At 40.8% G+C, this 14,273-nt stretch overlaps 2 protein-coding genes across 3 annotated transcripts in view; both read left to right on the top strand.

Moving 5' to 3' along the window:
• The window catches only part of LOC143604242 (uncharacterized), a 242,202-nt gene that overhangs the window by 36,038 nt on the left and 191,891 nt on the right, over positions 1–14,273 (top strand). The gene's annotated exons all lie outside the window — the stretch shown is intronic.
• LOC143603290 (putative alkaline/neutral invertase D) lies at positions 8,183–13,624 on the top strand. Its single transcript, XM_077080352.1, has 5 exons — positions 8,183–8,275; positions 9,121–9,576; positions 10,417–10,848; positions 11,470–12,028; positions 13,108–13,624. The coding sequence occupies exons 2-5, from the start codon at positions 9,148–9,150 to the stop codon at positions 13,395–13,397; spliced, it is 1,710 nt and encodes a 569-aa protein (XP_076936467.1). The 5' UTR covers positions 8,183–8,275; positions 9,121–9,147; the 3' UTR covers positions 13,398–13,624.

Here is a 14,273-nt window from a genome sequence, read left to right as displayed (position 1 = left end):
ATAATGTATGGCCCTTCCCAAATCGGGGCCAACTTTCCTGGGCGTTGTTGGTTCGAAGCCTCGTTGTTACGCAGTATGTAGTCTCCTTCCTTGAAGTTGCAGAGTTTTACCCGCGTGTTGTAGTATTTTTGCATTTGTCGTTTGTAGTTTTCTTCACGCACGGCGGCTAAGTCTCTGCGCTCTTCGGCTAGCATAAGGTCTAACCGTCTTTCCGCATCATTGTCTTCTGGTTGGATTAAGACCCTCGGTGAGGGTAAACCGATTTCGACTGGGATCATGGCTTCAGTGCCATAAGTGAGACTGAACGGGGTTTCTCCCGTACTGGTCTTCTTCAGCGTTCTGTTTGCCCAAAGGACGTGTGGAAGTTCGTCCACCCAACCGGATCTATGTTCCAAGAGTCTTTTCTTTATGCCTTCGACGATGCTCTTATTTGCTCTTTCCACCTCACCGTTACCTTGCGGGTGTGCCACTGAGGTAAAGGTGTGGGTGATTTGAAGTTCTTTCAGCCACTGCTGCAGCTTCTTGTCAGCAAAGTTGGTGCCATTGTCGCTTACCAAATTCTGTGGAAGTCCAAAACGACAAATAATAAATTCCCAAATAAATTTTTTGATATGCTTTGCGGTTGTTTGGGCTAAAGGTTTCGCTTCTATCCATTTGGTGAAGTAGTCAATGGCTACCACTAGGAACTGAACATTCCCAGCTGCTGTTGGAAATGGGCCTGTCACGTCGATGGCCCACTTCTGAAATGGCCACGAGGAAGTGACAGGAACAAGATCATTTTTCGGGCGATGCGTGTTGGGTGCGTAAAGCTGGCAAGATCTGCATTTTCTGATGTATGCCAACGCGTCCATATGCATCCCCGGCCAGAAGTATCCCGCGTTGTTTAGCTTAGCTACCACAGCGCGGGGGCCTGCGTGTACTCCACAGATGCCTTCGTGAACCTCCCTCAGGAGGTAGTCTGCATCTTGGTTGTCCACGCATCTTAACAACGGGCCAAGAAAGTTACGTCTGTAAAGGGTGTCATTGACCAGCTGATAATTTAGTGCTTTACAGCGTAGTTTTCTTGCCTGTGACTTCGACTCTGGTAACGTTCCTGCTTCAAGGTATTTTATTATTGGGGTCATCCATGTTTCTGTACCGGTTTGGATGACACAAATTTCCTTGTGCGGGACTGATGGTGTTTCGAGGAGTTCCACGCGGATGTCCTTTCCCAAGTGGGTGAAGGCCAGTGATGCAAGCTTGCTTAACGCATCCGCAGATTTGTTTTCGCTGCGCTTGACGTGTATCACTTTACAATCATTAAAATCGCGCATGATGGCTTTGGCTTGGGCAAGGTACAGGGCCATTGTGTGGTTCACAGCCGTGTACGTCCCGTTTATTTGGTTTGCCACTAGCATGGAATCAACGTGGGCTTCCAAATTTTTTACACCCATTTTACGCGCAATCCTCAATCCGGCCAGGAATGCTTCATATTCAGCTTCGTTATTCGTACTTGGGAAATCCAGCCGAATAGCATAAGTATATTCCTGGCCTGCTGGGTTTGTTAATTTTAACCCTGCGCCTGAACCCTCGTTACTAGCTGCTCCATCAGTATAGAGTCGCCAGACCTCATCGATTTCGTGTGCTGGGGAGGGTTGAACCTCCTCCTGGCACTCTTTCTCCCGCGCAGCGGGGACTTCGGCAATAAAATCAGCCAGGACCTGGCCTTTAATGGCTGGTCTCGGCTTGTATTGAATCGCATATTCTCCCAATTCAATTGCCCATTTGGCTAGGCGTCCCGATAACTCGGGTTTGCCTAGAACATTTGAGAGTTTGAAGTTGGTGAGAATAGTGATTGGGTGACCCTGGAAATATCGTCTCAACCTGCGTGAAGCGTGTATAAGTGCCAAGACCAGTTTTTCCAGGGTAGAGTACCGGGTTTCCGCGTCTGCCAGCACGCGGCTAACATAATAGATTGGCATCTGGATGCCTTTTCGTTCTACAAGCAGGACTGCCCCGGTTGCTCTATCTGTTGCGGAGAGGTATAGGATTAACTCCTCTCCCGCTTGTGGTGCTGTGAGTGTTGGGAGTTCGATCAGGCGTGATCGAATCTCCTGGAAAGCTGCTTCCGCTTCTGGTGTCCAGCGGAAGTGCGTTTTCTTTAAACAATTTCTTAGTGTTGACACAAAAGGGAACGACCTATCCGCATGGTTTGCCAAAAAGCGGTTAAGCGCGACTAGTCGTCCATTAAGTGTTTGAGCCTGTTTTATGGTGGTAGGTGATTCCATTTTGACAATGGCTTCGACCTTTTCAGGGTTCGCTCTGAAGCCATCTTTAGTAATAATGACCCCTAAGAACTTCCCTTCTTCCACCCCAAATGAACACTTGCTCGGGTTGAGCTTCATGTTTATCTTTCTGAGCGTGTTGAAAGTTTCCTCAATGTCTTTCAACATCGTCTCTGGCTCGGGGCTTTTGATGACCAAATCATCCATATAGACTTCCAAGTTTCTCCCAATTTGGGCGTGAAACTCTTTGTCCATTAGTCGTTGGTACGTGGACCCCGCGTTCTTAAGTCCGAACGGCATCATTTTATAACAAAATGTGCCATCGGGCGTCCGAAAGGCGGTTTTGTCCTGGTCATCCACAGCCATGTGGATTTGATGGTACCCCTTATACGCATCCAAGAAGCATTTAAGGCGAAATGGTGCCACCGAATCCACCTTGAGATCAATTTCTGGCAACGGATAACAATCTTTGGGGCATGCTTTATTCAAATCTTTGAAATCTATGCACATGCGCCATTGTTTGTTATTCTTCGGTACCATTACGGGATTTGCAACCCATGTTTGATATTTGCTAACGCGCACGATGCCCGCATCAAGGAGTTCCTTGACTTGGGTTCTGCACGCGTTGGTTTGCTCGGGCCCCATTACTCTGCGCTTTTGTACGATCGGCGTTACGGCCGGATCGCATTTGAGCTTATGCTCTGCCTTTCCCCGGGGTACACCAGTCATGTCGGCTGGTGTCCACGCGAAGATGTCTGCGTTTCGCTGCAGTAAGCGCTTGAGTAAGGTGCGTGTTGGATCAACAATTGTCGGGCCAATGGTAACGGCCTGATCGGGATATTTCCCGTTGAATGCCCACTGTTCAGGCTCAGTGATGGTTTGTTTGGCCATCTTCGGTTTGGGTTTAGAGGAGACAGATGCGATGCATACCTGGGGAATGCCCGTGATCATCGCTACGCCTTCAGTTGTTGGCCATCCCATCATGCCGTGGACTGAGGATACCACAGCGTTGAATCTTGCCATCCCGTCTCTCCCGAATAGGATGTCATACGTATGATGTGGTTTTTTCATCACAACAAAATCCACATCCTCCGTGCGTGAATAATTCCCATCGGTGAGAGTGACGGGGAAAGATAGGATGCCCAAGGGAGTGTTCATGCTGCCGTCAAACCCTTCCATTGAAGCATAGACCGTCTCCAGGCGTTCCTTGTCTTCATCATCGAGCTTGTCGAAGAACTGCCTGTACATCACTGTCGACGATGCGCCATTGTCAACGAGGGTGCGGGAGGTGATGTAGTGCCCCAGCTGGCTTTTAATGACAATGGGGCCTTCTTTGTTTGGGCCTCCCGGCACTCGCGGGAAGCGCACTTCTGCTTCCTTCCATGCGCATGGTTCGGTCATTGGTCTCTTTCTTCCTCTGACCTTACCATGGACCATGTTGATGCTAATGTCGACGGGCTTCCGTCCGTTACCCCTGTACCTGTTGTCGTTCCTTCCTCCCTTCTTGATAGATGCCACGAGGTGTGCGAGCCTCCCATCCTTGACGAATGTCTCGACGATGTCCCTCAAGGATGTGCACTCCTCAGTGCTATGGCCCTTTGTCCCATGGAAGTCACAAGACTTGCTTTGATCCGCATTGGGTTTCTGTCGGATCACTGGAGCTTTTGGCCATGGCAGTTTTTCCGTGGCAAATATCTCCGTGACGCTCTTGGTGAGTGGCGTCCAGCGGTTTTTTTCGGTTCAAAGGGTGCGTTTTGTCCCTTCCGCCAACCAGAGGGCGAGAGCTTGAGGGGGCGTCAAAGTTTATCCTTGACTGCCAAATACCTTGCCGCCTCTTTTTGTTTAGCCGGGCGGTTCTTACATTATTCTCCCTTGTCCTCTGCGTGTAGAGGTTTGTATTGTGGGGGAGATCTCTTCCCAGCTGTTTCTCTGTTTCGGCAAAGCGCTTGGCTGCCGTCATTATGGCATCCCACGTGGATGGCATACCGTCTTTACCCGTCAGAGTGCGGATGAGTTCTGGGTATTCAGCGCCCTGAATGAAAGCGGCGCGAACGAGGTCTTCACTGATGTTGCCCAGACTCACCTTCTTGGAGTTGAAGCGGGTGATGAAGTCCAGTAAGGATTCATCCTCTTCTCTGACACAGTTGAGGATCGTCCACTGCTCCTCAGTGTGCTTCCTCTGTTGACTAAACTGTTGACTGAACTTGTTCTGGAAGTCTGCCCAGTCATAAATGTGGTGGACCGGTAAACGGTCGAACCATGCTCTGGCTGCTCCTACCAGAGTCATCTGGAACATGTAGCACCACGTGGGTTCCGTCCAGTTACTGACGGTTGCCCCCGCAATGAACCTGTTCAGATGGTCATCTGGGTCGGATAGACCATCGTATGTGCCAACGTTGGACATTTGTTTGGCACTCCTCGGGGCGATTGCTTCTGCAATGTCCCTTGCAAATTTTGACCTTCCTGCGTTTGTAGCAGTAGGTCTAAAGGCCTTGGAGAAGTCGCGAGAGCTTTTTTCCGTGACTGGTTGGAATGCTTCCCCAAAGTTCCTTTTTGGCTGGGGATCCGTTTCCTTACGCTTCCCTTTCGCCCTATGGCGAGGGTTCGCGTCGGTGTCGGAGTCTTCCCCCTCGCCGTCTGAGTACTCGTACTCACTACTCATGTTGAGGTGCTGGCGAGTACTACCGAATTCCTCAGCTTGTTGGACTGAACGCAAGCGTTCGTCCAACTCAGCCTGAAATTCTCTTTGACGTGCCTCGGCCCATGCCTTCACTTGATCAAGTGTTTGGCGAGGGGCTCGAGGTCGTTTTTCCAGCTGGGCATCAGTGAATCCCAGTGGAATATTTACTCCACTTGCCCCTACATGAGTGACTGGGGTAGTGTTCGTAAAATGTATTTCACTTGCCCCAGCTTGGGTGGCTGGGGTAGTGTTTGTAAACATTGTGTTGCCGGTGTTAACCCCAGTGGCTGGGGTTGTGGTTACCGGAATTTCTCTAGTCATCTTGGAAGTTTTGAAAAACTGGAGAAAGATGTAGTTCTAGCTTTATGCACGGATGGCGCCAATGAAGAAACACTAAGTAACCCCGGGCAGATTATAGGTAATCTGGGGGCCAAGTAATGTTTCCCACGAAGGTTAGGTCCAGCAGAGTAAGTTGTACTTCAGGGAACCTGCAAAACAGACACCGTAAGCTCGTCACTGAGAAGGGGGGGTTCCTCCTTGTGACCACCCTCCGGCGTGAGAATCAGTCTATATTGCTCTTTGAATATAAAAGTATATGAATACTATAAGAGCAGTTATCAAGTAAGTTATACGAGATAGTAGATGATCTTACCATTCCAAGATATTGGAGTATTTATAGCCGAAGGTAGGTTTTCTAGAAGGTACAGCCGGCTGAATAGTATTCCTGTTCAACCAACAGTGGATTACGCACAGGCCATACTGGTTGGTGGGTAGGTTACAGCCAACAGTAATAAAGTCGGCTGCACTATTCCACCAACTGTAGACCATGCACGTCCCACTGACTGTGGATTGTACGCAGGCCATGCTGGTTGGTGAATAGGTTACGGCCAACAGTAATACTATTCCACCAACTGTAGGCTGCGCCTGCTCCACAGTGAGGGTTGGTGAGTAGGCAGCGGCTAATAGTGACAAACAGTACTAGAGGGTGCTCCTCCTCGCACTGTTGTCGGTGAGCTGTCACCCTGTGATTGGCTCATGGGCTGTTCTGGTCAGATCGTCTGTCCTATCCATACCTTGGTAGGTATGGTACAAAAGATCTTTCAGAATCAGACTGGCTCATTTGGGCGGGATTGTTCCCGCCTTGCTCATGCCTTCATGTGACTGCTGAAGTAGCTAGTCTTGTACGTGTAGCCCTGCTGTCTGCGGGTAGCCTTCCCTGATGGCTTGTATCCGCAACTGCGGGAACAGGCGGGGTACTTCACCATTGGGAGGCTTTCCCTGCGTGTACAGCTTGCGTACTGCGCGTAAGATTCTATGAGCATGGTGGGTCCTGCGGGAGCAGATGGCCTTTGCGCAGACAACCCTGTTCAAGGTGAGTCTTGCGGGACCAACTGGTCTCTGCTGGGACCTACCTCTTCAAAACCTATTAATATTTGTTTTTACGCTAGAAAATTTTGTCACGTGTTTTTTAACGGTTAATTCACACGTCCGTCAATACCCTTTATTCTATATCTCTGTTCACTATAACCACTTTGAATAGTAAAACTACTATGTACATGTAAAAAGATTTACGTATAATCTAAATAAAATTTTATACAACATAATAAACAACAATATACGTACAACCTCGTAGTCCAACCTAAGGAAGGCTGTTCCATAAGCCCATATCCAACTGTTTGTTTTCTTAATGGCAAATTGGGTTTAATTTTAATTCAATTAGAAAACAAAAGATAATCGATAAATTCAGTGGCGGCCTTTTCTAACTAGGAAAATCCGTTTGTCAATTTCATTCTTAAAATTGGCCAAAATCGATGGTCCCATGTTTCCAATCCACAAAATCAATGGCCACTTGTTTTTGGTTGTCAAAGTTTGTTTGTCAAATTAGTTTCACTGACAAAACCGATAGTCATATGTCTTTAATAGTTTGTTTCAACATAATTACGTTGTATCTGATTTGCAAATTGTTGATTATTTCATTAGTTGACAATGATGTTTCTCCATCCTCGTACACTTTTTTTTTTCTTTTTTTATTTTATCGGTTGTTTCAAACGATCATATCTGCCCTTTTCAGACCAGATACTTTTTTATTTTGTTTTTTTAGATGCACGCAATTGCAAAAAATTCTCGTGAACTCAAAATATTATTTAAATTGTTAATAATTAATTTAATAAAAAATATTACGTTCAAGGTGCCGAAGAAATTTCATTAACAAAACATTATTTATTTTGTTTAAGAAATCTGTTGTCTGAAATAAATTCCTATAAAATTGGAATAAAATCAGTGTTCAAAAGTGATAAGAACGTCGGTTGAATCCTTAATTTAGTAACAAATTGACTTGCAACCCAATCCATCGTCCTTTTCTTTTCTATATAGAAAGGGAGAGCATTAAATAAATGGAACCTTTTTTGAAGATTGAAGTCTATCCTTCTTGATGGCTTTGAGTAAATTCAAAACTACATGTTTCATTTTTTCACTTCGATTTTTTTTCTTTTTTGGTGAAACTTAAAATCAAACCAAACCGAATCAAAATTAGACTTTTAAAAGCGTATCAAATATTGTATTCGAATTTGGTTCGATTTCAACCTAATAAACTGAATTTTATTGAATTAAGTTGGGTTAGGCTTAACAAGATTAATCTAAAAATGTCATTGGACAGCTAAATGACCAATTAACTCACCGAATTTGTGACACGGGTGTTCATTGTTTCGATATTCTATTTGGATTGGAAATCCTTTCCAATCGAAGCCCAAAACCGAACTAAATTAGACATAATTCAAGTAGTTCAAAACCAAATAAAAAAATGATCTGAATTCGGTTCGATTTTGACCAAATAACCCGCAAAACCGTCACTCGTTACCGCATTGAGTTAGGTTAGGCTAAATAAGATTGAGCTTAAAACTGCTATCGACCTAGACTAAATGACAAAATATAAATAACTATTATTTATCATTCGTTTCAAACCACATCCAGATTTTTAGAACCCAAAACCACCTAATTCAGCTTCCATTTAAAAACGAATAAAAAAATTACATGGATAAGTTCAATTTGAATAATTTCAGCTCGTGTTGCTCTTCAATTTAATCTCCTTAAAACCGAAAAGAACATTCAAGTTTGGCAACAACCAACTTATTACACAAGAAAACTTATGAGGGGTGATTTTGCAAAACCCTAAAAAGATTAGGGTTTTAACACCTAATCTCTTTCTTTACTCACACCTATATATGTAGGCCTGCTCAGCAGATGGTCTCATTCTATTCAACCATAAGGATTAATGCCTTCAATGCCCATTTGTTAGGTTTCATCAATTTCTTCATCCTTCAACCTTCTAAAGGTTTGATTCTTCTTTACCCATTTCATTTCCAGTGATTTTGGATATGGGTTTTTGTAAGGATTCAATTTTTATGCTTTTTTTTTTATTTTCAAGATTCAATTTTTAGGGGTTTTGAGGTAAAATATTATGTGGGTTTTGGTTATTTTCACGTGACTTGTGTTCAAGATTCAATTTTGAAAGGTTTCTTGATTTGGGTATTTTGTAAATGTGAAATTGTAGTGAGGATATGTTCATGATCTGTTGAATTAGATTTGGTTGGTTGGTTTCTTTGCTTCATTTGCACACTTTGATTGTGATGTTTGACCAGATCTGGAATTAGAGATTTTGTATTTTGACTTTTGGATAATGATCCTGCACTGTTCTAAATTAGTTAAATTTTTTTTTTGCATATGATGAAATGGGGATTAATAGGAAAGTTAATTACTAGTTTTGAGTTGAATTCAAGGATCAGAATTAGTAGTTTTAGAGTTGTGTTGGTGATCTGTTTTGTTTGGTGAATGAGGGTTGACTTTTTGTTTGACTAATTTACAATTGGTATTGATTGCTACCATGTTCATTTTAGTGATTATATGAAAGAATTTGGGGATCTAAGCTGTGTTTTCATGTTAAAAGATTGAAGATAACAACATTTGATTTCATTCCCTTAACTATAAATTTATGGCGCGCGAGGGTTGACTTTTTTGGTTTAACTATTTTACATTTGTTATAGATTGCTACCGTGTACATTTAGTGATTATAAGAAAGGATTTAGGGAACTATTTTGTGTTTTTATGTTAAAAGATTGAAGATAACAACATATGACTTCACATATTCATATGTTTTTTTATATCCTATGAATTCTGCAGATATTTTATTTGAAAATTTTATAACAAATGGCTCCATCACCGGTAGACGGGACATCAAACGGTTCAACAAAACAAAAGGATGAAGAAGGAACCACCACACCTTCGATATTCGAAATTGACGATTCAGATCTTTCAAGATTGCTAGAAAAGCCAAGGACACTAAATATCGAGAGAAAACGTTCGTTTGACGAACGATCGTTTAGTGAATTGTCTATGACGATGTCACCGCGAAATAATTTTTATAAGTCGGGTGATAATTCGTCGCGTGATAATATTGATGGCGTTTATTCCCCGGGGAGGTGGATGGGAACACCGAGAAGTGGTTATTTTGAGCCTCATCCGATTGTAGGAGAAGCTTGGGAGGCGTTGAGACGGTCTATAGTCAACTTTCGTGGTCAACCGGTCGGGACTATTGCGGCACTTGATAATTCTGAAGAGGAACTTAACTATGATCAGGTGATGTGGTTATTTTGAGCCTCCAATTTTGGCTGTTTCTAACTATTATTTATAATACTGACTTCTGATTTTGTTCAAGATACAATTTCGGTTGTATCGTTTTGTTAACGGGTCAAACAGCTAAGATATAAAAAAATTGGATTAAAAATAAACGTGTCAAATGGGCCTAGGGGTACTGTAAATGAGCCGAGTTTAAACAAGCTCGAACCTAATAATGAGCTTGTTTACTAAACGGGCCTGACTTCTGGGGCCAGGGTTAGGATGCTGAGCTTGGCTAGGTTCGCGAGCCTAAACGAGTTTTTTATTTATATAAATATAATATAAGTTGTGCTTTATATAAAGATATATTAAATAGTAAAATAATTTTAAGTAGGTTTAGACTAAAAGTAACTAAATAAAAAGCAACTAAAGATAATTACTTGTATTTTTATAAAATTAGTTGTAAATGTAATTAGCATAAAAATAACTAAATAATATATATTACATTATATATGAAAAATATGCTCACAGATATATTAAAACAGTTATGTATGTATAAAAATGTTCTAAAAATAACTAGATAACTAAATAAGTAATGAATGAGTCTAAATAAACCTGTTATATAACAATTGGTATTTTTTATAATCAAAATAGTTGCAAATACATTTACCATCAAAATAACTAAATAATATATATTGTGTTATATATACTATATAATTGTAGATAAAAATGGGCCGAACTCGAGCTCAAGCTGTTTACACCTCTAAACAGGGCCAAACAAGTTTAAACTTTTAATAAGAAACCTTAATCTAACTCGTATTGAAATTCTTAATCGGGTTGGTATGCCTTCTTTTTGTACAGGTTTTCGTACGTGACTTCGTCCCTAGCGCATTAGCTTTCTTGATGAATGGTGAGCCAGATATAGTAAAAAACTTTCTTTTAAAAACCGTTTTCCTCCAATCCCGAGAAAAAAAGGTGGACAATTTCAAGCTCGGTGAAGGAGTCATGCCTGCAAGTTTTAAAGTGCTTCATAACCCGGTTAGGAACACCGAGACCATATTGGCGGATTATGGTGAAAGTGCCATTGGTCGGGTGGCCCCGGTTGACTCGGGCTTTTGGTGGATTATTTTGCTTCGGGCGTATACAAAGTCAACGGGTGATAGTACGTTGGCGGAAAGGCCCGAGATGCAACGGGGGATTCGGCTTATTATGACGTTGTGTTTGTCTGAAGGGTTTGATACGTTTCCGACTTTGCTTTGTGCTGACGGGTGTTGTATGGTTGATCGTAGAATGGTTAGTATTATATCATTAATTATTCGTCTTTTATTAATTTTTTATGTAGTAAATGGGTAACTTTTGTCTAAATATTCTGAAATTTTTGTGTATGGTTGGAACGGGCCGGGCTGAGTTGGGTTAACTCAAAACACGTTTTGTCTAAATATTTTGAAATTTTTATATATGGTTTGTGGTAGATGTGCTTTTATAAACTGTTGGAATCGACTGAACTGCTCAAACCGAAGCAAGTTAGTCGGTTTGAATTCAAATGGTTCGGTTTTGGCAGTTTGCGGGTTTAATGGTTTGGTTTGGAACTTGAACGTGTAACCAGCTGTGTAAACCGAACAAACTGTATAACTTCTTTTTATTATTTTTTCTTTTCGTTCCTGGGTTATGTAGTTCTGTATATGTATTATAATCATGAACCATTTACGTAATTCTAAAAATTTTAACACAAACTAATTATTTTGAAAAAAAAAAAAAATCGGTTCAAACCGCCAAAACCAACCAAGTTGCTTTGCAAAATAATGTTGTTATTAAAGAAAATTCAATAAAAATATTTTTAATTCCAATCATGATATAATTAGTTGAACAATATAGCTTATGAGGTTTTATTTTTTGCTTATTTATTACAACCAGGGCGTGTACGGGTACCCGATCGAGATCCAAGCATTATTCTTCATGGCGCTTAGATGCGCACTATCACTTCTAAAACGTGATAGCGAGGGGAACGACTGCATTGACCGAATAGTCAAACGCCTCCACGCGTTAAGCTTCCACATGCGAAGCTACTTCTGGCTGGACATAAAACAACTAAACGACATCTACCGCTACAAAACCGAAGAGTACTCACACACAGCAGTCAACAAATTTAATGTTTATCCCGACTCGCTTCCCGAATGGGTTTTCGATTTTATGCCGACACGTGGCGGGTACTTTATTGGGAATGTTAGTCCTGCCAAAATGGATTTCAGGTGGTTTTGTTTGGGGAATTGTGTCGCTATTTTGTCGTCTTTAGCGACGCCAGAACAGAGTTCGGCTATTATGGATCTTATTGAGTCGCGGTGGCAAGAACTTGTGGGTGAAATGCCGTTGAAGATATGCTATCCAGCAATGGAGAATCATGAGTGGAGGATTGTGACGGGTTGTGACCCAAAAAACACTGGTTGGAGTTATCATAATGGCGGATCTTGGCCAGGTGAAAACTTTCAAACTGTTTATTTGAATTTTTTATTAATAATGCGTGTAAGCATGCTATATACTATCCAGGGGAAAGCTAACGTACAAATGAAATTAACGTGCTAATTGTGAGAATCAATTATATATACAAGTAGAGAAATTATGTAATTACATCATAGAGTAATTACATAATTACTTTACTTGATTCTCACAATTAGCACGTTAATTTCGTTTGTATTTGATCCAAACCCATACTATCCAAACATAATATTATATTGGTCAAAACGGGATCGGGTCAGAAGGGGGATTTTTTGACTGTGTGAACGTGCCAAATCGGGTTGGTTCAACACTTGAACCTTATACTTTCTGTGCTTTTTTTAATATTTTAAAAATTCTTTTACGAGTAATTAGTTTCTTTAGTATGGTTAAAAATAATATTATTCTGTTAGCACAATAATATTATCAATAAACATGATTTATGACCGGTACCGGTACCTAATCGGTACCAAGTTTTGAGTTTTCGGTACCGGTATTTTTTGAATTTTGCTTTCAATACCGGTACTGAATTGACCATTTCAGTTCCGGTACCAATACCAAGAATTTCGAAAAATCGGTACCGGTACCGGTACCCGCCATCCCGGTTCAACCTTTGATCGTTCTTTAATCTATATTTCCAAAAATGTCAGTCCATTCACAAGTAAATGAGTTGGGCTCTGGCTCAGCTTGTTTATTATGTAGAAAATATTTTATTTTTATACATGTATAATTATTTTTATGAGCATTTATAGTTATAATTTTATATTTATAACATATAGTTATCTTATGCTATTTATATATATAAATTTTCTCATGCAATGTATATAATATGATATTATACAAATTATTATATTTATATAAATAGTAGACTTGTTCAGACTTGCTAGTCTAGCCAAGCTTGGTATATGAAGCTTGGGCTCAGGCTCGTCTATCAAAAGACATGCTTGATTCTCAAATCGTAAATGTGTTACGCGAGATGGAATCTTTTCTTGTGGTATTTTATAAACATTTTAAATTATGAAAATTTGCTTATAAAATGCACCTCTTTTCTCATTGTTGCAGTTCTCCTATGGCTTCTAACGGCCGCATGCATCAAGGCAGGAAGACCACAAATTGCAAAACGAGCCACGGAGTTAGCCGAAACCCGATTGTTAATGGACGGGTGGCCTGAATATTATGACGGAAAGCTCGGACGGTTCATAGGAAAACAAGCACGCAAGAACCAAACATGGTCCATAGCCGGTTACTTGGTGGCCAAAATGATGCTTGAAGATCCGTCTCATTTGGGAATGATATCACTCGAGGAGGATAAACAAATGAAGCCTCAAATGAAAAGATCAGCTTCATGTTGATTATTACTATTAATAATATATATATATATATATATATGTATATATATTATTGTGCTATGTTTTCTGGATTTCTGATTTTTGTACTATACTCATTCCCACATATTTGGGTGTGTTGATGCATGGAAGCATGCATGCATGCAATTTGATGAAATTTTGTAAGCGATTTGGTGATTTTGATTTGAATAATGTTTGAGAAATTGTTCGTGTGGAAAGATGTTTTCATAACTCACGTAATTGCCTGTCTACTGGTCGGGCCGGTTTTAAAAACAGGATAATATCATAGGGATATGCTTGGTTGACATGTAACTCAAGACATTAGTTATATAACCTAGCGTATAGGATTAAATCTTTTGTAAGCACGTTAGATATTTATATCATGTGACAATTTTTATTTGCCTTTGTAATAATGACGCTTTAGGCTTTAGCTACACTTACTAAAACTTAACTATTAAGAGATTCCACGAACCATTAAGATTAATGGTGTAACCAAACATAGTTTACTTTTAATCGATTTAGAATTAATAATTTAATAGAATCATTAAGAGACTACCATGTAGCCCCTAAAGTGTTACGGATCTTCTGTTTAATAATATCTAAACACCAATGATCTATTGGTCTAGCATGTTCCAATGACACATGTAATTGAGATTGAACGTTTGAGCCAACTATTCCGGTTATCCATGTTCATTACTTCCACTCACATCTTATCCAAAAAACATGATGATAGGCAAATAGAGTGCGAATAGTTAGTAAAGTTGAATTCAAACATAACGAATAAAAAAGGGGATAGATCAACGAATCATTTGGACACATAAATCACCACCAAACATACACGTAGGGCAAGTCAAAACTCGAAGCAAGATACAAAATTCACCA

The sequence above is a fragment of the Bidens hawaiensis genome, unplaced genomic scaffold, assembly GCF_021521415.1.
Source record: "Bidens hawaiensis isolate Kalapana, Puna unplaced genomic scaffold, B.hawaiensis_p1.1 tig00000001_1, whole genome shotgun sequence".
NCBI classification, from domain to species: domain Eukaryota; kingdom Viridiplantae; phylum Streptophyta; class Magnoliopsida; order Asterales; family Asteraceae; genus Bidens; species Bidens hawaiensis.
This window is presented reverse-complemented; position numbering and strand designations above follow the sequence as displayed.

Bases quoted from the DNA above. Each gene is read 5' to 3' on its own strand.
- LOC143603290 (XM_077080352.1), top strand. From the start codon at position 9,148: ATGGCTCCATCACCGGTAGACGGGACATCAAACGGTTCAACAAAACAA. The intron at 10,849-11,469 runs GTTAGTATTATA...TATTACAACCAG, and splicing joins GTATGGTTGATCGTAGAATG to GGCGTGTACGGGTACCCGAT. The intron at 12,029-13,107 runs GTGAAAACTTTC...TCATTGTTGCAG, and splicing joins TAATGGCGGATCTTGGCCAG to TTCTCCTATGGCTTCTAACG.